The sequence below is a fragment of the Lissotriton vulgaris genome, chromosome 1_1 (genome assembly GCF_964263255.1).
Source record: "Lissotriton vulgaris chromosome 1_1, aLisVul1.2, whole genome shotgun sequence".
NCBI lineage: Eukaryota > Metazoa > Chordata > Amphibia > Caudata > Salamandridae > Lissotriton > Lissotriton vulgaris.
Genome location: NC_141685.1, coordinates 37040059 through 37067320, shown reverse-complemented (window position 1 = coordinate 37067320; position 27262 = coordinate 37040059). Strand labels below are relative to the sequence as shown.

General features: G+C 45.2%; 1 protein-coding gene across 1 annotated transcript; it reads right to left on the bottom strand.

The window, feature by feature from the left end:
- Positions 1–2491: 2491 nt before the first annotated feature.
- LOC147737092 (uncharacterized) lies at positions 2492–26900 on the bottom strand. Its single transcript, XM_086963461.1, has 4 exons — positions 26751–26900; positions 13477–13541; positions 12405–12458; positions 2492–9328 (listed from the first exon to the last, which is right to left on the bottom strand). The coding sequence occupies exon 4, from the start codon at positions 8160–8162 to the stop codon at positions 6339–6341; it is 1824 nt and encodes a 607-aa protein (XP_086819587.1). The 5' UTR covers positions 8163–9328; positions 12405–12458; positions 13477–13541; positions 26751–26900; the 3' UTR covers positions 2492–6338.
- Between the last annotated feature and the right edge of the window lie 362 nt (positions 26901–27262).

Sequence of the window (27262 nt, the reverse complement as noted above, 5' to 3'; positions counted from 1 at the left end):
CCATTTTGAATTTTTCAAATAATGCATCAGTAAGACCGTTTATTTTACCAAGCCAATTAGGAGATTTATTTTGAAGACCCTCCAACGTTTCATACACTGATGTATGCAGTGAAGGAACATTGGCCTGGATTACTATGTATGGTGTGGCAGCCGGTGGTAAATAAAAATGATTGTATCCTAGGTTCTCTGGGGATTCCATCGTCCCTTTTGGGTGTCTCCCTGTTCTGTTATTAACTCCTTTCTTCTGTATTATTGGCTTTTTATGATCATTATTAACTTGCGATTTATTTCAAGGCGGTGTTGATCTATGTGTGACCAATCTTGTTGTACCAGACATGGGATCTGTGCTTGAGGTTTCTTCGGGTACAATACTGAGGGAAAGGTTCTGTCTCTGCTTAATCATCCCTCTATAACAGCCACTCTCTCTATTAATTCCCCCAAAGCACCAACCACATAATTATATAAATCATCAATTTTTCTCGTAATTTCATCAATTTCAAGCGTTTGACCCTCAGTTAGCATGTTCACGGTGGGTCTCCCTGAGCTAACAGACCTTCTAGGTTCGCCTGTTTTTAATTGTTTACCAGTATTTCTCCTTTTCATAGATAACCACATTTTACTTAGGCTCGCGGGACACTTCCCAGCATGGTTTACTGACTGTATCCCCACAGATACATCAGGGTTCTTACTACGTTTACGTTTCGAGGGTGGTTGGGGATCATCCTCGGGGTCACTCACATATATATGATCTGATGTCTCCTGTATGCACCCATCCTCAACGCCCTGGGCAGCTTGCCCATCACATACTCCAGTAAGAGATTTATATAGGGAACTAACATATGTATTACTTGCAGTTAGCGTACCCAACCTGCCTTGGGTAAGAGTCTCTTGAACTGTATTTATTTGTTCCTCAATGGCCCCCATTGCACCAGTCAAATAGGTCATCAAGGATTCTTGTCCTCCCACTCTTGGGGCGATAGTGGGTGTGAAGCCTGTCTTCCTTTTACCCATTATTTTACTGTGTCCAAGCAAACAAAGGAAAATCAAGATCCCCAAACACAATCCGATAAAAGAAAATAGCAGTCCAACCGGCCTCTGACGGTCTATGACGGGCGAAGACGGGCCCATCTTGGCCCGGTCTTGACCCGGGCACCCCCCACGCGGTTCGTTGCTGCGGGAACGCTATGATGCTTTTAAAGCCTGTCCAGGGACTCTCATTAAAGTGCAGAGTTCCTTATGGGCCAGGGGTCAGCAACAGGGTTCAGGGTGCCGTGATTTGGTCTCCCACGCTGTGGGACTGCCACAATGCTTTTAAAGCCCCTCCATGGACTCTCAATAAAGTGCAGAGTGTGTCATGGGCCAGCAACAGGGTTCAGGGTGTCGTGATTCGGTCTCCCATGCTGTGGGACTGCCACAATGCTTTTAAAGCCCCTCCATGGACTCTCAATAAAGTGCAGAGTGCGTTATGGGACAGGGACCAGCAACAGGGTTCAGGGCGTCGTGATTCGGCCTCCCCTATTCAAAAGTGTGGACTTGCACGCCTGCACACGCTTAAAAAGAGGTGGAGTCATATTTACAAATGTAACTTACTGCATCCAGAGTGGAGCAATAGAAAATGCAGCACCACACACTGCCAACCACTGGTAATAAAACGCCCTCCCGTAGAAAATAATGGAGGCAGAGACCTAACAAGCATTGACAAATCCAATAGGTCTCTGCAATTCGACAGCTACAGGCGTTTCAATGTGAGTGTCTTTTAGCTAGGGATTTTTCACCTTCTCCTGATTTGAAAATGTGTGTAACAAACATGGTATAAAAAATCTGTACACTGAATGGTATTTATCACACTTTACAAATTCAGACTCAGTAGAATTGTATTTTATTTGGTGCTATAAATAGCTCACCAATTACAGACCACATGCAGTAAGGGACTGAAATGTATAAGAAAAACCATGTGATGTCACTCTCTGCGATGTCACTTGGTCAAAGGTTATGTGAGGTCACTGACTCAAAGATCATGTAATGTTCACTTGCTATGATGTTGCTGTGCTCAAAGATCTGCTGGTGAGGCTTCAACCTGCTCTGAAATGTTGATATTCATGTTATATGAAATGTTCTGTAAGAGGCTCGTTGACCCTAAATAGCTGATTTAAGGTGGTTGATAGATTGGTAAAAATGGGATTCCTATTTGGCTGAGGTATGCAACCAAGCCAGGCAGGAACCACTGCTCTCTAAAGGGTAAGCTAGATACACACTAAAAGATAACCTGTGTGCACCCTCCGGTCACTTGGCACAGAGCAGTCAGGCTTATCTAAAGATTTGTCCACAACTATCTTCACTGGGAACCAAACACCCCATTGTAGCGCTTGACTCTCGCAGGTTAGCTGGCGGAGCAGTCCAAGGCCTACTCAAGGGAGGTGGTGTGGGCCAGTAATCACTAATCACTGGCATGCAATGACAACACCCAATAACTGATTGTCCAGTCAGTACATTTTCTTTAGAATAAGGAGAAGTATATTTATTACACACACTACTAAATACTACACAATAGTTTACAAATATGTGCATTGGCAAATGTAACATACCATAGATGCCATTGCGTAATCACTGGGGACCCCTTAGAGGGTCACCCAAACATCTCACATTTATTCAATCATTTGTTTTGTAATAAACACATACCTTTTGCAAAAATCATTAACATTACTGTGATAAGCAATAAAACATTTTCAATCATAATGGTAACCCCATTAAGAATGTATCAGTAATTAGTCTTGTGTTTGTGTATTCTTTCATGGGTTTGATATAAAAACAACCCATTGAGGGCATCACGTTGAAAAAGCATTGCATTGCAACCATATAGTCAGCCCCTAAAGGGCATAAGATCAACATCACATTTGTGGATTTCCAGGCCTTCCAGGTCTGATTAAATGCCATTAAATTACCATACATGTGGTCCCTAGAGGTTGAAACACTACCGGCTGTAGAGTAAAAGACACAGCTGTGGGAGAGCTCAAAAAGAAACGAAAATCCCGGGAAGGTGATCATTTTGGAGTCCCGCTAACTTAGGGTGAGGACTCTGACAGTACCTTTAAAAGAAAGGCTGCGTTGTGTTGACTTTTTGGTGGTGGTCCCGTCATCCTGGGACCACCACAAGTAGAGATGGGCCAAAAAGTGTTTAAACAGCAAGGCCTGAAAAGGCATTATGGGGTGATTTTCTGAGAAAGTAGTAAATATGGTAGCAGGGTTTCCCTCGCTGTGCTGGGGAGAGCTGCACAATCTTTGTTCCTTTGTTTTCCTCGTGCTGCACTTCGTTTAAGGTAAAGTAGTCAGCAGATGAGACAGCATCGGACTATTGATCTCAGTCTTCAGTTTTTATGTGCATTGTGAGGAGCAAATGCACTGATGGCGTGGGGGTAGGGTGGCACATAAAACGGTGTAAGGGACGAGAGAGACAGAGGCAGAATACAGGGTGGAGCCATTGTGTATGAGAGCAGTCAGCAGATGCGACAGCGTCTGACATTTGATCTCGGTCTTCAGTTTTCATGCGCATTGTGAGGCGCAAATGCACTGTATGGCGTGGGGCGGAGCGCAGAAAACGGTGTAAGGGACATAATTATCTTAAATTAAGATTTCCCTGCTATAGGCAGGTACCGTCACTGCGCTCGAATACTCTGAACCTGCTCGCTGTCCCCTAATTCGCAAAGTCTCGCCACAGGGGTAGAGCCTTTTCGGCAAGAACTGCAAAACTGTGGAATGCCCTACCACTTTCTATTCACAATGCAAATTCAGAGCCCGTCTTTAGGAAACAGCTAAAGACATGGCTTTTTAACAAGTAATCTTTTTTGTTGTTGCTTTTTTTACTACTCAGTTTATCTTGATGCTTAAAATAGCGTCGGGACACCTCCTTGTGAGGTAGCAGTTTGCGCTATACAAACTTCAGTATTATTATTAAGCAGGACAGCGGCAGAACACAGGGCGGAGCCATTGTATATGAGAGCAGTTAACAGATAAGACAGCCTCTGACATTTGATCTCGATGTTTGATTGGACAGCAAATGTTATGAATAGAACAAGATTTTCATCCCTGTCTGCAGTGGCGTTCCATAAACCACGAGCGCTCGACTCAAGTGCTCTAAATGAAAGGAAAAAGTAGCACTGATAACAAATGCTAAAATGGCAGCTGGGGATGGATAGTAGTAATTGGGCCATGCTCTCAGGGAGGGCTAAACGCAGGTAGAGATAAACGAATGCATGCCTTGGACAAATGGGGATAAATAATATCAGATCAATGGTGGAGCCAGCAAATGGTAAGTCTGTGGGTGGGCTGAAGCCCAGAACGGAGATAAACATGTCTCTTTGAGACAGCGCAAGCACTGTCTACCTGAGACCCAAAAATAGAACCTCATATGAAATAAAGATAAATTACTATAATATATTTTGTCTTTTAAAAAAAAAAATCAATTAATTCTATACAAAACTTTTTGGAAGTCTGTGTCCCATCTGAACAGAGGTACGTAAGGCAATTTAGTACATAATAAGAAAATACAGTGATTTTACTTTTGGTGGGATTTTTTTTTAACACATCTTTAAAAAAAACGTTTTACACGGTTGTGAAAAAAAAACGTTTTAACACATTTAAAATCAATTAAATATTTAATTAAAATACAAGTTAATAGTGTTGAAGCATTTTGTTCTACAGGTAAAGTTTATACAATTAATTTACAATAATATTTAACTTAAAAAGTTTTCTTTTTCAAGTTTAAAAAACATTCAAAATAGTCCATATATTTTTATACAGGGAGAGCTCCAACCAGGTTGAACATATTAAAGATTATATTTTTTCTTAAGATTAAGTTAAAGGTTTCCCACCTAAAGTAAAATTTTGAGTATGTATTAATAGTTATTAAATGTGCTGTAGAGAATTAATTTTAATACATGTAATTAGACGTTACTAATAACAAATGTTATATTAGTGTTTAAATTTTAAAAAGTTATTAAAACAATGAACTGTTTAATTTTAGATATTTTTTATCATTAAATGACATTTATTTAGATTTCTTTAAACTAGTTTTAAATATTTAATTTATCATTATTTCCTATGGGGTTTTATTTTATTTCCCTACCGCCATTATTATTTATGGGTGTGTACTGCAGTTCGAGTGGATGGACATGTGTGATGTTGGACTTACTCCCGCTCTGAGCACAAGTACATTTACGATTGTTTTAGGGACATTATGGCTTAGTGACTTTAGAGTTGTGGTTTGTAAACAGCAATGGGCTTACTTTTTAGTGGGTGAGTGCCTGTCCTTCCCTAAACCCCTCCCTATATGCCTCCTTACTCCTGCCTTAACCCCTCCCCTTTATTCATAAGTATTTACCATTTTACAGCCACTCCCTCTGTCCCTTCCACATTTACTACTAAAAACTAGACTAACATGTGCGGAAACTATGAAGTCGGGGCAGATAACTCCACACAGAAAAAGATAGGGGAGGCAGAACAACCGCATGTAGTTTGTGAATAGCATTTTGTAGTTCTCTCTTGGGTATGTCTGATGTGTTTCTAAAGCTTGGTAAACTGTCCTCAGCAGATGGGAAGCAGGTTAAATTTGTAACAAAAAAGGACATGGAAAGAGGCCGCTAAAGCGGATCTTTGTAATACGAGGCCATGTCCCCTGGGAACTGAAGTCATTATGACTATTTAGGGTGGTGACAGGAATGGTTTGCATATGGTTGGTCTTGTCTTTAGTGGCACAGAGACTGGAGAATAATGTGGTGGGATGTTGCTGAGATTAATGACCTGTCCTTCCATCACTTTTAGTTTTTTTCAATAATCGGTCACAAATTGCATAGGCATGAACAGACGTTGGTCCCATAGATTCCTACAAACAAAGGGACTCCTGCCGCAGACACCTGCTGAGGCTCATTAAGGCTGGAAATAGTTTGAGGTTACTTGGATTCCAGATCCTTGGGGGCATGGCCTCAAAGTTCAGGATCAAATGGACTTGGTGGGTCAGTCATTGCTTATAAACACTCAGGGAGCAAAATACACTGAATGGGATGAGGCCACAAATAGTTACTAAGGAATGAGGTTAATTCACAAATTTCTATCCCTCACTGAGCGCTTTTCTCAGTAAACAGTTTGTTGGACGATAAATTGATTAATGTCTTTGTGGCTGCTTAATGTGAAGGTTTTGCAATGCTGAAAGCTTCTCCTCAGAGCACCTTTTACTCTCCCACCTTGTCTCTGTCATGTAGAGAGGTTGCTTTTATAACTGAAGTTTTTGTCACACTGAGAGCACTGATCGTTTTTTTTCTCCCTGTGGATTTTCTCATGTTGAATCAAACTGAGTCTCCAGCAGATGCTTCCCTGGCATTTAGACTAATGAAAAGGTTTTGCCCAGTGTGAGTTTTCTCATGTTGAGTGAGACCAGATTTCTGACTGAAGCTTTTCTGGCATTCAGAGCACTGATACGGTTTTAGTCCAGTGTGAGTTCTTTCATGTTGAGTGAGACCATATTTGTGACTGAAGCTTTTCCAGCATTCAGAGCACTGATAAGGTTTTTGCCCAGTGTGTATGTGCTCATGTTGAATGAGATTGACCTTACAACTGAAGCTTTGTTGGCACTCTGAGCACTTATATGGTTTTAGTCCAGTGTGAGTTTTCTCATGTTGAGTGAGACCAGATTTCTGACTGAAGCTTTTCAAGCATTCAGAACACTGGTACGGTTTTAGTCCAGTGTGAGTTCTTTCATGAAGAGCGAGACCAGATTTCTGACTGAAGCTTTTGCAGCATTCAGAGCACTGAAATGGTTTTAGTCCAGTGTGAGTTTTCTCATGTTGAGTGAGACCACATTTGTGACTGAAGCTTTTCAAGCATTCAGAGCACTGGTACGGTTTTAGTCCAGTGTGAGTTCTTTCATGAAGAGCGAGACCAGATTTCTGACTGAAGCTTTTGCAGCATTCAGAGCACTGAAACGGTTTTAGTCCAGTGTGAGTTTTCTCATGGCGAGCGAGACCAGATTTGTGACTGAAGCTTTTCAAGCATTCAGAGCACTGGTACGGTTTTAGTCCAGTGTGAGTTGTCCCATGTTTAGTGAGACCAGATTTGTGACTGAAGCTTTTCAAGCATTCAGAGCACTGGTACGGTTTTAGTCCAGTGTGAGTTTTCTCATGTTGAGTGAGACCATATTTGTGACTGAAGCTTTTCAAGCATTCAGAGCACTGGTACGGTTTTAGTCCAGTGTGAGTTTTCCCATGTTTAGTGAGACCAGATTTGTGACTGAAGCTTTTCAAGCATTCAGAGCACTGGTACGGTTTTAGTCCAGTGTGAGTTCTCTCATGTTGAGTGAGACCAGATTTCTGACTGAAGCTTTTAAAGCATTCAGAGCACTGGTACGGTTTTAGTACAGTGTGAGTTCTCTCATGACTTGTGAGACAAGATTTCTGACTAAAGCTTTTGAAGCATTCAGAGCACTGATACGGTTTTAGTCCAGTGTGAGTTCTCTCATGACTTGTGAGACCAGATTTCTGACTGAAGCTTTTCCTGCATTCAGAGCACTGAAAAGGTTTTTGCTCCGTGTGGGTCCTTTCATGTAAAGTAAGGCTGAATTTCCGACTGAAGCTTTTACAGCATTCGGAGCACTGATAATGTTTTTGCCCAGTGTGAATTACCGCATGTTGTGAGAGAGTAGATTTCTGACTGAAGCTTTTAAAGCATTCAGAACACTGATACGGTTTGAGCCCAGTATGAGATATTTCATGTTGAATGAGATGGACTTTCTGACGAAAGCACTTCAGGCACTTAGTGCACTGATAAGGTTTTTGCCCAGTGTGGATTCTCTTGTGTTGAGTGAGACTGCTTAAAAAATTAAAGCTTCTTTGGCATTCATTGCACTGATAAGGTTTGTGTCCAGTGTGGATTCTCACATGTTGAATGAGATCGCTTTTCCAACTGAAGCCTTTCTGGCATTCAGGACACTGATACAGTTTAAGTCCAGTGTGAGTTCTCTTGTGTTTAGTGAGGTGGGATTGATAACTAAAGCTGTTCTCACATTCATTGCTCTTATTCGATTTGTTTGTATCTACAAGTTGGGGTTGTTCCTGGATACATGCCATCTTAAGACTGAATCTGAGTATGTACTTGTTTATGTTAAAACTCAACATTAACTTCTAAACGTCACTGCCGAAGTTCTTCTTCACATTTGCATTTAACTAATTATAGTTTTTATTTGGAGATCAATTTTCTTACCTTTGTAGCCAGCCTATCTAACTTGTCTTATAAACTTTCACTGAGGGGCCCCTTATTTTTATTAAGTTGCCCCTCATGGATTCATTTTTTACAAGTTATGCCCACAAGGATTCTCTCAAGTAGAATTAAGCTCATTCTGACTGCAGTTTATCACATTTAATTTAGTTTTAAAAGCACTGACAGGGTCTTTGAGGATTAGTACTTACAAGTGAGGTAAATTTTTATACAAGTAATGAACTGGGATTAAAAGATGCTGGGGTAGTTTACGAATTATCAATAGTGTAACACTGGCCCTTTTTAAGCTTCCTATTCCGGTGAGGCCCACCATTAACGTTGAAGGTCTGGCACACTTGGAAACAGCATAAATCAACCCAAGAGACAGAGTTGGTGGGAAAAATCTTTCTATGTTGTAGATTTTAGTCCAGTGTCTTTGCTGTAATGACATCTGAGAAGAACATTTTCAGTTATTTTTGAAATACAAGGTTTTCTCTCCTCCGAATCACAGGAGACAGAGACATAAGCGTGCTTGTGTAAACTGAGGTTATTAGCCTTCCGGACACTTCTGTCACATCACATCACGTCTACGGATACTGATTTGCTGGGAGAGGCTTAGGTCTCCAAGGCATTTCTCATAAACCATCAGACAGAATTTGCAACACTGATTATTCCCAAGTGCTCTCTGTGAGGATCAGTTGTTGCCAATGTTCTTTGCTTGACCAATCGTGAAATGTTTCCTTTAAGTTAAAATATTCTTATAATTAGTAGTTGCAGTAGATTTTCAATTTACTTGCGGGTACAGTTATTATTTCAAAGGTTATTCCATCCCAAACACTGACATCTTGGCAAATGTTCCTGGTCATTGTACTTCAAGGGTTCGACAACAAATAATGATTGTAAGAAAGTCGATAAATGACTTTCACATTCAGCAGTTTCTTCCACACCAAATTCCTCACCATTCCTGGTGCATAGGACTGTTTTCTCTTTTAGAGATCTAGAATGTTTCTACTTTCCTCAAAATAACCCTTTTTAGAAATGTGTCCAACATTGCAACATTTCTTTTTCTTTTTGTTGCTTCAGTGACCTGTAAAAATAGAGTTAGAAATTATAAATGAGTTGCAATCCAAGGGGGTAAAACAGTTCATGGATACTGCATAGACAGGGAACTTGGGAACACTGAAACTCAATGTTGTCAGAGCAAAAGTAGTGAATACTTCAGAAAGAAACATAAGTTACACATGCATCATGACACAGATTCTCAGAAGCATCCAACACCAACAATTTACTCTTTCGGTGATGACGACTGGCATCACACTAAGCACTGCTTAGTGATGCTTTAATTAATTATCAGATGTTGTGTACTCCCCTGCCCATTTAAAGGACTCTTCTATTCCTTATTTCAGGCATCCATGAAGGGACATTTCATTGAACAAAGGAATCTGCCTTGTTGTAATCACTGCTTTAAATGCCACTGGTGGAGCGTGATTATTTTATTAAGAGTGTTTTGGTCGATCAATTCCTTACCATTGGGTGTGATACTAATACATAATGCGTACTTAAGAAACATGACTAACAGTGTGCCTCGTGAAACACGTGAGAGTTTAAAACTGCATCATAAAAGCATGCAGAAGGGTCACAAACTGATTTGAGATTAAGTCATTCATGACAGAGAGAGAAACCTACTAATGTGCTATGAAAATAATATGAAAGGTAGTAATGCAGTCTGTAGTTTAAAAAAAATATATGATTATGAGAATGCTCAAGTAAAATTAGTCCTGCTTATGTTTTTTTTGAGATGTAAATCCGAGAGAAAGTGCTTGCATGTTTCTTAATGAAATGTAATTAGGCTATGCTTAACAGTATAATGAAATGGTGTTTTTATATTATTTCTTATGCATCTCTAGTTCTTTAATGTTTTCAACATTAGCATGTTTTTCTTTAGAAAATAGTGATTTAGTGGTTTTCCATGTAGGCCTCAAAAATTTATTTTGTCTTTCATTATTTCCTTCGAATAGACTAAAAATGTTGACCTGATTGCACAGTAGCAATGAGTATTATCCCTGAAATTTTTGTCCTACAGTTTGAAAAATGGACATCCTTTCTGGTAGAACAAAACTGTATTGACTTTGTTGCAAGCTCAGAAGAGAGCGAGTGGAGTGGACACGTTGAGTTGCAAATGTATTTACTATTTCTGAAGGGAAGTGATATTGCACATTCTTAAAGAACAATGACCACTGGGTAAAAAAAAAAAGAACAATGACCACTGAACAAAGGTATTACATATGGGTTCCAGACGATTTGGGTTAGAGAACGATCACACCACAGTTCCACTATGGATTTTGACCAATGGAAATCATGCAAACTACCTAGAAGTTATTTTGTGGGCAGGAACTGAAATCGTTTGGAGGCATAATTGCCCATTGTGAAAAGGACGGCACGCTGCTATTTTCCCTTACAAATTCTGGGCCTGACCTGCTGTCGGTCTGAACTCTGATTTTTCCCTGAACTGAAATCTCCTGATTACCGCCGCACTTTACCGGCGGGTGAAGTTGAGCAGGCCAAATCTTTCAGCGGAAGAATATATTAACCGCGGGCAATGAACTCAGGTCCGCTAGTGGAGGTTACGCATTACATTGAAAACACGGAGTCCATGCAAAAACTCTGACTCTGCCACGTAGGGACTTAGCAACTACACCCACAACCTTTGATAAAACAACGTTACCTTTACATGCTAAAAAGCATATAACCGTTTCACAATATATAGCTTCGAAAAATATCAGGCAATGAGAGAGGTGATTATTTTGGGGTCCCCCAAACCTGGGGAAGGGCCAAGCAGATGCCTTGAACACTGAGAGCATATCATGCTGAACGATTCAGTGGGGGTCCCATCCTCCAAGGACCACCCCAAGCAAAGTTATGGGCAAAAATACAATGCTAACCAAAGGCCCAGCAAAGCATTATGGGGCGAGATTCTAGAGTGCAGTGAATATTATACTATTAGCTCTCAGCTGAGCCGGGAGAGATGCAGCTACAGGAATGTTTTGATATTGCATACTATAATATTCACTGCACTCTAGAATCTCATCCCATAATGCTTTGCAGGGCCTTTGGTTGGGATTGTAATTTTGCCCATAACTGACTGCGCTTGGGGTGGTCCTAGGAGGATGGGAGCATCATTGAATCGTTCAGCCTGATATGCTCTTTGTGTCTAAGGCTTCTGCTTAGTTCTCCCCTTAGGTTAGGGAGGACCCCAAAATCATCAACTCTCCCATGCTTGCTACATTTTCATTTTCACTTTTGTGAGATGACTATATGCATTTTAGCATGTAATGATAGAGTTACTTGTTGTTTTACCAAAGGTATGTGAGGTTTCTGTTTCATTAATTGGGATGAGACGGGACGGAGTTACGGAGTGGAATTTCACCAAGTTTTTGTTCAACTCCGCAGAATTCTGCGTAGTGGTACTCCGCCAACTTCGCCTACCCTTAGAATTCATGACTCCGGCTATTGCACGCTGTGCTCTAGCGTTCTACTGGGTCCACCTTGTGTCCTGATAAGTCTACAACCAATTCTTAGTTTGTATGATTCCGATTTGCGTGTTCGATTTTGCAATATGTTGTCTCTCTTTTTCTTTCTTCCTTCCACAGTAGGTGTTATTTGACGATGAATTTGGTCTGAGCTGGGATGTGCTGTGATTTACCTGTATACAAAAGAATAACCGTTATTAAACGATTCTAGTGTATGTTTGTGCTTTGACCATTCAATCTGAAGTTTAGATAAAGATAACTTGATAACTATTCCATGTGTTTGTCCTTACTTATTGATGATTTTATTAATATTGTGTGAATATTATTACCTAGGCACTTCATTATTACAGGTCCTCGTAAAGGAGTGGCTTTCGGTCTCTAGTTATCTGAGTCCCTATTAGCTCATACGGAGGACCTTATGATTGTGATTAAATTGTAGAGTTTCTATGGGCCAAACTCTGTGTTATTGTGAATTGTGTTGCTGAGGACTGAGTTTACGATGTGGTGGGTAACCTATATCTGAGCTCAAAAATTTTAAACCTCTTCCCCTGGATCACCACCGTAGACTGAGGCTGTGTCCAGTTAGCTCAGTGGAATTCACCATTTCAAATTATGTTGAGGATAAGGACTTACCTGGTGGCCCGGAACTTGTCACACTCCTTTGACAGGACCCAGACAGTCCAACACCTAGAAAAAAAAAAAACACAGCATAACGGGAAAGGAAAGTAAAATGGGATAAGAAAAGACGAATACTACAGAAACAGAAGAATAATAAAAAAGAGTCTATCTTCCACTCTTCTTCAAAGAGACCCAGTGTGGCCCTGAAGGTGACAAACAGGACAGGAAAGGGCAGGCTGGGAGGACGCAAAGAGCTGGAAGTCAGATCTAGAGAGAAAGAACACGGAAGATATAGACCAAGGAGAGGATAGAATCATGAGGTGTGGAGGAGACAAATGTGTCGACAGTCAAGGGACTGCTTGGGAACATGGGAGGCAAGCGTGCTGATGGCCCAGTGCCTCCCGACCCGAGAAGGGCCCAGACCTGCGCTAAGGCCCCACCACATTCATATTCCTTGAGAATGTGGCTGCATCAGGTGGGTGCCAGGGTTAGTGGAAACTCAAAAATTGATGGGGGAGGTTTGCGGGAAGATGGGGTGGCTGGCCACTGCTACAACGACCATGTGTGGCGGCACGTTTTGCCAGATAAACCTTAGTATTTATAAGAGCCCTAAAGTAAGAGGCAGAAAGAATAAAACTGGTATGAAGAGAATACACTGAAAGAGTTCAACAGTTCCTTATTAGCTTCCATACCTTCAGGCCAACAGATGATAGAGCATTCCAAATGTGGCAGGACAAAGGGGGAAAGGAGGGTTGTACCAAGCAGGTTAATTATAACAAAAACATCACACAATTTAGGAACCCGAAGATAAATAGCCTGACCCTTGAGTATACCAACATTTGTACAGAAACACGCTTAAAACAGCTAGCATAAAAACAAATAAGGAAGAGGACTACGTTATAGCCACGTATTTGTTTTTTATTTTTTTATTTTTTTAAGATCATATGCTATCTAGCTAGAGAATGATCTGGAGAGGGAGTCAAATTCTTGAAGCTGAAGAGAGATAAAAAACAGAGACACAGAGATACACAGAGAGACTTGAGAATAAATAGAAGAAAAGGAAACAGAAGGCACTAGGAAACGTTACCTGACAGTTATCTTGTTTATTCCTCCAAGGGAGGCAGCCGCACCACCTGGCCCGTCCCAGAATACCTTGAAAGGAAGGAAAGAGACGCTTCAACCAAGAGCTTATCTGCATCAAATATGGATCACACTTCATCTCATCTTCCATAACAACTGTCCTTAACTTACAAAGGAAAACTCTTGTTCTCTGCAAAACCATTGTAAAGCACTGTTGGTCTATGATTAAATAGACATTTTTTTGTAACCTTTTTATTCTTCTAGTATCTACGACCAACCCACAACACACAACATCCTCCAAATCCAAACCTTGCACTGCAATGGACACACAATGAACCATGATCACTTGCTGAACATGGTCCAAGTGAACACACAGCCCACCAACAAGCTAAACAAGGTCTGAGTGCTCATACAGCGCACCCACAAGCTGGACAATGTTCGAATGAAGAGACAACGCACCAACAGGCTTAACAAAGTCTAAGTGCACATTCAGCGCACCCACAGGTATAGGAGATTCTAAGTTAACAGACAGCTCACCCACAGGTTGAACAAGGTCTGAGTCAAAATACAGCGCACCCACAGGCTGAACAAGGTCTGAGTCAACATACAGCACACCGACAGGCTGAACAAGCTCTGAGTCAACATACAGTGCAACCACAGGCTGAACAAGGTCTGAGTCAACATACAGCCCACCCACAGGCTGAACAAGGTCTGAGTCAACATACAGCGCGACCACAGGCTGAACAAGGTCTGAGTCAACATACAGCCCACCCACAGGCTGAACAAGGTCTAAGTCAACATACAGCACACTCACAGGCTGAACAAGGTCTGAGTCAAAATACAGCGCACCAACAGGCTGAACAAGGTCTGAGTCCACATACAGCACACCGACAGGCTGAACAAGGTCTGAGTCAAAATACAGCGCACCCACAGGCTGAACAAGGTCTGAGTCAACAAACAGTGCACCCACAGGCTGAACAAGGTCTGAGTCAACTTACAGCACACCCACAGGCTGAACAATGTCCGAGTCAACATACAGCACACTCACAGGCTGAACAAGGTCTGAGTCAACATACAGCACACCCTTAGGCTGAACAAGGTCTGAGTCAACGTACAGCACACCCATAGGCGGAACAAGGTCTAAGACAACATACAGCACACTCACAGGCTGAACAAGGTCTGAGACAACATACAGCACACTCACAGGCTGAACAAGGTCTGAGTCAACTTACAGCACACCCACAGGCTGAACAATGTCCGAGTCAACATACAGCACACCCTTAGGCTGAACAAGGTCTGAGTCAACATTCAGCACACTCACAGGCTGAACAAGGTCCGAGTCAACATACAGCACACCCATAGGCTGAACAAGGTCTGAGTCAACATACAGCACACTGACAGGCTGAACAAGGTCCGAGTCAACTTACAGCACACTCACAGGCTGAACAAGGTCCGAGTCAACATACAGCACACCCATAGGCTGAACAAGGTCTGAGTCAACATACAGCACACTGACAGGCTGAACAAGGTCTGAGTCAACATACAGCACACTGACAGGCTGAACAAGGTCTGAGACAACATACAGCACACCCACAGGCTGAACAAGGTCTGAGTCAACTTACAGCACACCCACAGGCTGAACAAGGTCTGAGTCAAGGTACAGGACACCCTTAGGCGGAACAAGGATTGAGTCAACGTACAGGACACCCTTAGGCGGAACAAGGTCTGAGACAACATACAGCACACTCACAGGCTGAACAAGGTCTGAGTCAACTTACAGCACACCCACAGTCTCAGAGAGCATATCCAAACAGCTAAGCCCACTTCTTCATAACCCAATTTTTCTATTTAGAGCCCTTGAAATCTGGTTGACAAACAGCATGTTTAAGTCTTTGTACATATTTCTGCCCACCCTCCATAAATCCGTCAACACTCAGATTTACAGAAACCATGCTCTCTGAGCAACTTTAAGCTGATGCAGTGTCCGACCGAATGCTGAGAAATGGCAGCAACAAGGCATCAATGCATCCAATCCCTGCTCTTAAGGTGAACCAGAAGTGGAAGCAAGGCGACCCACCTGAAGGAACAACATGTGAGCCAAATCAGGATGATTAGGAAATTCATCACCTATCTCCCTAGTGATACCAGGAAAACCATAGTCCAGGCATTGATTACATCTCACCTGGACTATGCGAACGGCCTGTATTTAGGGTTGCCCGCGGGCCTCCTACATCGGCTCCAGACAGTCCAGAATGCGGCTGTTCGGCTGGTCTGCGGGGTTTCCCTACGCACCCATATTTCGCCACATCGCAGAGCATTACATTGGCTTCCAATCCATCAAAGAGCTGCATTCAAAGCCATGACCTTAGCCCATCGAGCAACTAGGGGTAGGGGATCGGCCTACCTCTCTGTTAGTATCCGTCCTTATTGTAACTCTCGGAACCTCCGTTCCAACTCCCAACATCTGCTTTCCATACCAAGATTCAGGAAAGCACGTTCTGGAGGTAAAACCTTCCAGGTCTGTGCCACAACTCTCTGGAACAAACTCCCGATCGCAATTAGGAAGATCCAGGAAGAATTACCCTTTTGTAAGGCACTAAAAACTTTTCTCTTTTGTTAATTCCCCCAGGACTATCACTCTGCTTTCACTCAGAAGCGCCGGGACACCCCGTTGGGGTAGCTGCGCGCTATATAAATTACACAAATAAATAATAAATAAATGGCTGGTGGGCAATGTTGGAGTCAAAGGAGGGACATTCGAGATGGCAGGACCTGAAGGCCCTCCGTTGTGATGGGAACCAGGAAGCCCATGATCATGTGAAATAGACACAGATTGGATGATGATGTGCAATTAGTGACCTCTGCCCTGGAAAGGCAAGGGGTGAAGTAATGCCTTAAACGATGGATGGTCACCCATTCCCTGGCTGGCAATAGTGAATGGAGGGCAGCACGGCTTCCCAGCACAGGGTGGGGCAAGTATATGAGCGAACAGGGAAGCTATACAAGGGCCCACTGGTCATGCCAATATGGATGAATCTATATATGTATGAGGTATTACTATCAAAAGACACACAATTGATGGACGCAATGCAGAACAAATCAAAACATTCACCCCCTGTCAATAGATCTGGGTTAAATCCATTATTCTTTTGCTCACCATGCCACCCCAAGTTTAGACCTGGCCATTTGCAACTCAGTCTTGTTCCTGTGCCTCATGGGAACAGTCCAGCCCGAACTGCTAAGCCAGGTCCTCCCTGGACCGGAAACAAGCATCCTGGGACCGGTTTCAGGGTTTCACACCTCTTCTGCCAGGATGGCTTGAATCCAGTGGCACAGTGAGCCCGGGACCCACGTCTGGGCATACCCGGTACACTTAGGGCGAGGAAGCAAAGACACATAATTGATGGACAAAATGCAGAACAAATCAAAACATTCACCCCCAGTCAAGAGATCTGGGTTAAATCCATCATTCTTCTGCTCACCATGCCACCTCGGTTTAGACCTGGCCATATGCAAATCAGTCTTGAGCCAGTCTTGACGCTTTGCCTCATGGGAACAGCCCAGCCCGAACTAAAAGCCTGGCTGATGAGGGCTGTTAGCCCGAAACCGGTCCCAGGATGCTTGTTTCCAGTGCAGGGAGTTGGCAGTTCGGGCTGGACTGTTCCCATGAGGCACAAGGTCAGACTGATTTGCATATAGCCATGTCTGAACTGGGGTGGCAGAGTGGGCTAAAGAACGGTGATGGATTAAACCCAGATCTTTTGACTGGGTGTGAGTGTTTGATTGATTCAGATGCTCCGTCCATCACCACCCCCTTTTGTACCACTTTTGGCCGCCATAAGTGTGGCAGGGTATGCTCAGACGTGAGTCCCTTGCTCACTTTGCCACTGGATTCAAGCAAGCCGGGCTGAAGACGGCTGGAATGCCAGAAACCGGTCCTCGGAAGTTTGTTTCCGGTCCAGGGAAGACATGGCTTGGCAGTTCGGGCTGGACTGTTCCCATGAGGCACAGGGTCAATACTAATTTTCATATAGATGTGTCTGAACTGGGGGTGGCGAAGTGAGCTAAAGAACGATGATGGACTCAACCCAGATCTGTGACTGGGGGTGAGTGTCTGAAAAGTCTCAGCGCTCCGTCCATCATCTCCTTGCGTTTGCTTTGTGGTATTACTATGGCATGAACCCAGCGAAAAAGGCAATGGAGTGCTGTAGATGGCCAAAGACAAGCATAAAGTCAGGCGAAAATTCAAGACGACCTCGCGGCCATCTCTGAATGGATGATAGTTAACTACTTTCAACTGAAGTCCACCAAGTCAGAAGTGCTCCTGGTGGGCTGAGATGCCCATCGATGGGGCAATCAATGGTGGCCTGTGGCCCTTGGAACCCCACATCAACCGAAATCCATGGTCAAGAAACTGGGAGTTTCTATGGATGTGCTCTCTCATTTGAGGGGCACGCTAAGACAGTGGCTGGCACTTGCTTTGGTGTCTTACATGGCCTGAAACCCATTTTGGGACTTCTTAACGCACCTGCTCGATAGGTGATTGTCCTATCCACCGTGCTGTCACGACTAGACTACTGTAATGGGTTGCTACTTGGTGTTAATTGTGCTGTGGGCTGCCCACACACTCTTTGCACTACCTAAGTACTGCCGTGTTTCAGACCTTCTCCGCCTGCTCCACTGGCTATCTAAAGAACAGAGAGTCTACTTTAAGAATCTGTGTATGACACACAAGATCCTGGGTCCCACAATTTTGGGCGAGCTGTGCTCTCTGTATGTCCCGGCTCGAGCCTTGCACTCTGCGGACCTGCATTTGGCCCGTGTCCCACGAGTGCACAGGACAAGAGCAAGGGGGCACTCGTTCCGAGCACTGGCAACAGCCCTTTGGAATTCCATTCTTCTTGCTGCCCGTAGCACGCAAGACCATTGGGCTTTCAGGAAAATGATCAAGTAGTGGCTTTTCTCCAACCACTAGCTTCCTTGCCATCTGCTCTGTCAGATTTAGCGCTGGGAAACCCTGTTGTTGGGGCAGCCATGTTCTCTACAAGTGCGTATAACATAACATAAAGTGATAGAAGAGGAGGCAGTTTGTTCACGGTTAATGCATTAGTGATGTAGGGTTCTTTAACGAGATGCATCTTCAACTCTTTCATAAATCGGAGCAGCTTTGGTGCGTCCTGACTGATACGAGGAGGCTGCTTGAATGTGCACTGCTCACCTCTCATCCTTTAGATGAACCTGGTGAAATCTTTTGAGATGAAACATATTTTTGATGGAGAGAAGTTTGTTTGGAGGGAGATCTCCCTGATTTGGGGCCGATTAGAGCACTCGAGGGCAGTCATGTGGGATAAGATATTGGGGGGCTTCTGACATTCTGACAGGTGAGGTCAGGGAATGTACCTGAGTGCTTTGCTTCTGTGCAGCCGCAGCACCGATGGGACTGCACTCGGTGGGGAGACTAACAGGAAGTGTCCAGTGTCCACCAGGTGGAAAGGTTCTATTCTGTCTGTAGTTGTTTCAACAGGTGAGCCTGCATTATCTGAAGGGATCAAGAGGGTGGGGTGGGGGAGTGTACACTGGTTTAATATGGACTGAAGGAGGGGCAAAATGAGCAACATTTCTAAGAAGTATTCATGTATTCGTAAATCATGCAGAGTCAGGACAGGCCTCACCCCACCCGAGGACAGGCCTCACCTCTGCTCTGTACCATCTGGACAGGCCGTACCTCCTCTGTACACCGTGGACAGAACTCCATTCCTCTGCACCCCCTCTGTATTGGTCTCGCCTCCTGGGCATCCCCTCTGGACAGTCATCACCTCGTCTGCATTACCTGGACAGGCTTCACCACCTCCTCACCCCCCTGGACAGGCCTTGCCTCTTCAGCACCCCCTAGAGAGGCCTCACCTCCTCTAAACACCTCCCCCAACACAAGACAGGACTCTCCTCCTCTGCACCCCCTTGGACAGGCCTCACCTTTTCTGTACCACTTCCGGACAAGCCTCATCTCTTCTGCACCCCTCCTGGACAGACCTAATCTCCTCTGCACCCCTCAAGCCCAGGACAGACTTCACCTCCTCTTTATCCCCAGCACAGGACAGGCCGTAGCTACTCTGACCCTCTGGACAGGTCTCACCTCCCCATCACCTTTCCTAGACAAGCCTCACCTCCTCTGCATCCCTTGGACAGGCCTCGCCTCCTCAGCACCTGGCACTGGCAAGTTAAACGTGAACATCGGGCAGCTACAATTCGAAAAAGATTGGATTATCGGTATTAGAATCAGAAGCTCCAAATCTACCAAACAAATGCTCTTGATCAACGTAGATATTTCACCAAGCGCCAGGGAGAAGGGGCTCAAGTTTGATCACCTGCTCCGGATCATGTGTAACCTATTAAGTGAGTATGAATATCTGACAACTGGAGATTACAACACAAACCTCTTTCAAGACTCTCCAGACAAGCACGACTAATAAGTCCTCCCATCATGAAACAAACAAAGCCTACCAGCAACAAATACAGTAAACTTGGTGAATAGGTGGTACCACAGTTCCACATCTGGGCTATATAACTTTGAATGGTCTTTTCTCCATGAACAACCCTACAAACTAGTCAAAAACAAATGGCCGCACTTATTCTTTTTAAAACTACACTATATGCAATAAGGAGATGCTCGCACTGATCGAAAATAAATTACACCATCGCTGCACGAGGTGATAGTGACCATCGACCCCAAGTAATCACCTTGTCACTTAGTATAGCTCGGCACTCCACGACATGTCTGACATCAAAAGGAATTTTTACAGAGAACCTTAAAAAGGTAAAATGGCCAAATCCTTTGATAGCAACAATAATGACAGCATGCCGAGCCCAGTTAGCAACAAGGAACATGATGATACCCCGCTCTCTACATCATGGGAGATCTTTTCTAGCCAACTGCTCACAAAAAAACAAAAGAGGCAACTCAACCACAACATCTGCTGAAATTAGGAAATTAAAGCACCTACGTAACTCAGCATTGTTGTGTGTTGTCGTCTCTCCTTTTCAACCTCTTCATCTCGGATCTAACACAGTCACGTGAAGATGTGAACTCCCTCCCTCCAAAACTCGGGGGAACCAGGGTCGGCAACCTTTTGTACGCAGATGACTTTATCCTGATTAGTCACACCAGGATCGGGCTGTAGAGGCTGCCTGATCAGTTGTTCTGCAACACCACCTCAAGTGACCTGGAATTAAATCTATATCAAAGACAAGGGTGATTACCTACGGGTGAAGGAAATAGCAAGGAGGTGGATAGCAGCATGGAAAAAGCATTGAAAAGCCCGCCTCAGACAAATATTTAGGGGTCCACATGGATAGGAGGTGCACCTTCTCAAAACCCTCTAATACCTGTTTTGAAGGCCAGAATCTCCAATTATCTTACTTACAGTCAGGAGATTATGTTAGGGAAGGACAACAGTTGTAGTGAATAAAATAACAACAAGGATCTTTAATCAAGTGTTGAGCCGACCAAAATCCTGATCCCCGGCATTAATTCGACTTGAGTTTGCCCTCCAAATCCTCGAGCAGTTGGAGCTGGAGCATTTATCAAGCTGTGCAACAAGCTACGCTCGCCCAGAGAATCGAGCCTGGAGGCTATGATGTGGCAGGAAATATCACTTGGTCAACAGAGACCATCATATCAATACTACTTAGATGATTCTTTACAACTTCTGGAGGCAAAAGAAATCTGAGACACTAATCCTTCTCAACAAGCCTCAAAATGTTGATTAAAATGACCATTCGTTCCAGGTCTTTTCACTCAGACAGAGCGAAACTGGCATATCGTAAACATACTTGGACGGTTTTATCAGGGTTTAAGGCAGGGGTTGAGGCCCCATATCTGTCATATACCTATACAGAGTACTGGAAAAAAATATGTTTGGCACCATACAAATGATAACACCATGTGTAGGGGAGCGGGAGTAGTAAGGAACCCATTGAGCACGTGCTATGTCTTTGCCCTGTATTTCTTAATGACCGAAGAATGTTGTTACGGGGCGAATGGAAAAAGCTTGGTGTTCGCTCCTGCCGTCAAGCCAGCCTTACATCCATGAACAAGAGCGGCAAAAAGGCTTACTCAATGTGAGAGCCGATGAGCCAACAATAATCAATTAGCACTGGGCTGCTCCAACACCATAAAAATGCTAATTTGCACATTTTCCGAATCCCTTTAAAGTTGATCTGTACTAAATAAGTGGGATTGTTAGTAGGTTTTTAGTAAAGACAAGAGCCTAGCTCCCTTCTTTTAATACAAAGTTAAAATTTAACAAATTATTAGTGACTTTTGACTGTAACGTAATTGAAGTGGTCTTTGGTTCAGAACTCACCTGGTGACGCAGTCCCACTTGAAGTAGAATGACCCTAAGAGCCCAAAAGATTTGAACATGTGCTGACTAGGTTTTATGCAATTATTATTGTTAAATATCATAAGTTTCTACCAACTGCTCTCACACATAACACCTTTATTGGCCCAAGGGCCGCATTTGGCTTTTATAGATTGTGAGGACTGCCACTTTGAACCCCTTGAGGGCATGTCGGAGGGTGCCCTCACGGCAGAGGATGACTATTGGGGTGTCCCACCCTCGTCCTCCCCCTATCCCAAAGCCTGGTCCCCCCTTGCAATACAACTTATGTCCCTTACCCTGAACCACGCACTGAGGGCTTGTAATGGACGCACCCTTTCCGATACTCCCTCAGTGTGCACTTTTAATAGGAGGGGTCACGAGTCGAGGCTAGATTACATCATGCTAGACATTACACTCTGGCCTAAAGTCCTCGACTTTAGGGTAATAAACAGGTCAGATAGCGACCATAATGCCCTTTGTTTAAATATCCAGTGGCCTCCCCGTGCAGTGGGAAAAGTGGTAGAAAACCCAGGGGGAGATGAGGGGGAATTGGTTCTCACAACCAGCAGGCGCCGGGTCAAGTGGGGAAAACTTGTGAGCTCAGAAGAGGCCATTAGCAAACTATACGAGTTGGCACTCCCAAGGTTTATGGAGGTGGATGCACTTCTAAACGCACCAAGAACCCCGGAATACAATGAGAAATTGGGTGATATCCACCAGGGTCTTGTAAGAGACTTGGCTGAGGTATTCCACCCGCTGGTGCCAAAAAGAAAGAAAAAGACCCATGTTCCCACCTGGTATACCTCCTCTTGTAGGGCAGCAAAGTCTGAGCTCATTGCTGCAATAAAAGAGGGGTCAAATAAGGCCAAGGTACGTGACCATAGGAAACACTATAAAGCAGTGATGGCGTCTGCCAGGACCGAGTGGGACTGAAACCATTGGCAAGATCTTCATGATGCCCTAAAAGTTAGGGACTCCCGCAAATTCTGGGCCCTTGTTAATAATGGTATAGGGGAACTCAAAAATGCAGTGGAACCCAATATTGCCCCAGAGGTTTGGGAGGCCCACTTTGGGGAGCTTTATCAAGATACCAATCCCTGCCCTGTCACAGCTCTGGTTGCGCCCTATGGCACACAGGACTGTGAAATGGAACTATCCCTGGGGGAAGTGGAGGCAGCCCTGAAGCAATTATCAGCGGGGAAGGCGCCAGGTCTGGATAGGCTACCTGGGGATTTGTTTAGGCACCACTTGGACATCTGGGGCCCATACCTTCTTATTCTTTTTAATGCCATCCTAGGAGGTATGTCAATCCCCGGGTCGTGGCTGGGGGCAGAGATAGTTCCGATCCACAAGAAGGGATCTACTCTGCTCCCCGCCAACTACAGGCCCATTAGCCTAATAGATGTACCCCAAAAGCTCTTTGCGCGCCTCATCCTTAATCACCTCCTGGACTGGGTGGAGGACAATGACATCATGACCCCCCTTCAGGCTGGCTTCAGAAAGAACACGTCGACCATGGACCAGATCTTCCGCCTTCTTCTCCTATATTGGAAGACTGTTACCATAGAGGGAGGAAGACTGTACATGGTCTTCGTGGATCTGAGGTCAGCCTTTGACCTAGTCCCTAGAGGGAAACTTTGGGAGGTTTTGCAGAAGCTAGGAGTGCCCCCACACCTTCTTAGTATTATTATCAGGCTCCACGAGAACAACTATGCCCAAGTAAGGTGTGGGAGGGATGGTAAGCTCTCGGGCAAATTCCCGGTCCGTAGAGGAGTCAGACAGGGCTGTGTCTTGGCGCCAACCCTGTTCTGCCTTTTCATTAACAGTGTCATTCAACATCTTGACACTGTTGAGGACAATGATGCCCCGGTTTTGGCAGGCAGGAGGGTTCCGGCAATCATGTTTGCTGATGATACCCTCCTGCTTTCCAAATCCCCCATGGGGATCCAGAGGATTCTGAATGGTTTTGGCCTTTTCTGTCGGCAACACGGGTTGGAGGTCAACACAGAAAAAACTAAGTTTATGATCTTCAATCCCCCTACCAGAACCAGACCCAACCCAAAACTGGGGGAAGTTAGTCTTGAGAGGGTCTCGACTTTTATTTATCTGGGGGTAACTTTACAAGAAAACTTGGCCTGGGACTGCCAGATAGCGAGATCAAGGCTGAAACTATCCCAGCTAGCGGGTTCACTCCTGAAGGTGGCCAATAAGTCCACCTTTAAGCCTGTAAGCCCGGCCCTTGAAACTTATAGATCCCAAGCGAAGGCAGCAGCCATGTATGGCAGCGAGCTGTGGGGTTTCAAAGCAGGGAAGGCACTGGTAGCGGTGGAAAATACTTTCTTGAGACGCCTACTTGCTCTCCCGCAGGGCACGCCACTCCTCCCCCTAAGATTGGATTTGGGGTTACACTCCATTGCTGAAGATCTTTTGTCGAAACCCGTGAAGTTCTGGCACCGGATATGGATTACTGAGGAACTGCACCACTATAGACAGGACCTTATCCATGTATTGAGGTTGAATGGCAGTAACAAAATCCCCTGGCTGGCTTTTATTAAATCAGAATTGTCCAGTTTGAACTTGCCAGAACTCTGGGATGATCCAGCTCAGGGTTGTCAAAGGATCACACGTAAAACTCTTGCCCAGCTTTACAAAAATAAAAATTTGGCTGACATGGACAATGCTTATAGCACCGGCACCTTGACGAGTCGTTTTATGGAGTCCAAAAATTCTTACCTTTTTGAACCTTTTATGGATTTTATTTTTCCTCTTTTGGCGAGGAAATTGTTCCTGCAATGGAGGTTTGGCACACTCCCCACCAAAGTATTCACCCATAAATGGCTCATTGGGGGTGACAAACTCTGTCCTTGTTGTAAAACCAAGGATGAAGATGATTTGCACATAATGTTTGTTTGCCACGCATACCAGAATCCCAGGAAGCGTTGGATTGCACCGATGTGCCGAAACCTGGGTTTTCGGGAATACCTACAAGCATACAGGGTAATGAAAACCAATACCCTGGGACATATTGTCTTTGCGGTATCAAAATTCCTAATGGCAGCTTGGTTAATAAGGAAGAAAATGTCCCCCTGAATTGGTGCCACTGTGTTTCCTTACCCCATGCAGACCCTCTAGACTTTTTTATATGTAAATATTGTGTAATATATGTATTGCATTTTTTTACTGTGTAATATATGTACTGTATTTTACTGCATCTTTTATGGCCCATGTGGCCGAAATAAAGAATTTTTGGAATTGGAATTGGAATTGGATTGTGAGGAAACTATGTAGCATGAATTCAGAAATGAGTGAACCTCCTTTTTATTCTTTTCATTGTGAGTAAACATCTTAACTGCCAATTGATATATGCTTTAGTATCTGTACTTCAATATTGTAATGATTTTTATTAATCAAATAATAAAGTAATCTATCTATCCTCTGCACATCTATCCAGACATGCCTCACCTTCTCTTCATTCCTAGCTGGACAGGCTTAACCCAGGCTGCAACCCCAAGCACAGGACAGGCCTCACCTCCCCTGCACCCTCTGGACACGCATCCCCTCCTCTGCACCCCCTGAAACAGGCATTACCTCCTCTTCACCCCTACACCCCTGGACAGGCTTCACCTCCTGTGCACCCCCTGGACAGGCCTCACCTACTCTGCACCCGTGGACAGGCCTCACCTCCTCTGCACCCCTGGACAGGCCTAACCTGCGCTGCACCCCTCTGGACGGGCCTCACCTCCTCTACACCCCTGGACAGGCCTCACCTCCACTGCACCCCTGGACAGGCCTAACCTCCTCTGCACACCCTGGACAGGCCTCATCTCCTTTGCACCCCCAGGACACCCCTCCCCTCCTCTGCACCCCTGGACAGGCCTCTCCTCCTCTGGACAGGCCTCTCAGGTGCTTCTAACAGGAGCTCTGGTGAAGGATTTTCATTAAGGACAGAGGAGCCCAGAGTTCATTCCACCCCATACAGCGCCTCTGACTTCGCCCTGAGTCTCGGGCGCTATACACAGGCCCGAAGAGAGACACTGCTCCCCTGGATAGGCCTCACCTGCTCTGGACAGGCCTCACCTCCTCAGCTCCCCATCTGGACAAGCCTCACCTCCTCAGCCCTCCTGGACAGGCCTCACCTCCTCTGCACCCCCAGCACAGGACAGGCCACACCTCCGCTGCACCCCTGGACGGGCCTCACCCCCTCTGCACCCCTGGACAGGCCTCATCTCCTCTGCACCCTTGGACAGGCCTCTGCTCCTCTGCTCTTCCTGGACAGGCCTCACCTCGTCAGCACCCCTGGACAGGCCTCACGTCCTCTGCACCACTGGACAGGCCTCATTTCCTCTGCACCATTGGACAGGCCTCTGCTCTTCCTGGACAGGCCTCACCTCCTCTACCCCCTGGACAGGCCTCACCTCCTCTGTACCCCTGGACAGGACTCACCCCCTCTGCACCCCTCTGGACATGTATCACCCCCTCTGCACCCCTGGACAGGCCTCACCTCCTCTGCACCCCTGGACAGGCCTCTCCTCCTCTGCCCTCCCTGGACAGGTCTTGCCTTCCCTCTACCATTGGACAGGCCTCACCTCCTCTGTACCCCTGGACAGGCCTCTCCTCCTCTGCACCCCCTCCTCTGCACCCCTGGACAGGACTCACCTCCTCTGCACCCCTAGACAGGCCTCTCCTCCTCTACACCCCTGGACAGGCCTCTCCTCCTCTACACCCCTGGACAGGCCTCACCTCCTCAGCACCCCTAGACAGGCCTCTCCTCCTCTGCAACCCTGGACAGGCCTCTCCTCCTCTGCTCCCCCTGGACAGGCCTCTCCTCCTCTGCAACCCTGGACAGGCCTCTCCTCTTCCGCTCCCTAATCAGTCTCAGCAGCAGGAAGAGAGCTCCTACCTGAGCAGAAACCTGTCCGGCCTCTCTCGTCCTCCTGGGGGCCTGGGGGCAGAGGCAGATCTGTGGTGTGAGGGGAGGTCTGTGAGGGTCTGTAGATGGAGGTATCTGCCCACCAGACAGGGCTCCTTCCTCCTCTGCAGCAGGCTGGACACATCAGGAGAGGCCGGAAGTGATGTCACAGCTGCTGGTGCTGTCTCTGCCGCCGCTGACCCGGAAGAGGAAACCCTTCTCCCTTTCATCCAATGTGTGCTCAGTGGATTTCATCGGCAGGCGAAGAGCGCCCTCTGGTGGCTACGGACGGAACCACAGCCTCCAGGCTCCAGCAGTAAATACATTTCACACAAACAAGCAATTATACCTGTAAAGACCTGGGATTTCAGACGTGAATGGTTTTAAGGGTCATACAGTTCAAGTACAGGGCCTCACACTTGGTTGCTGCTGTAAAAAAGTATTTATAGCATCACTTCAGATGAGCATCTTCAAAACACTGACGTAAAGGACTTGAGAGTGTT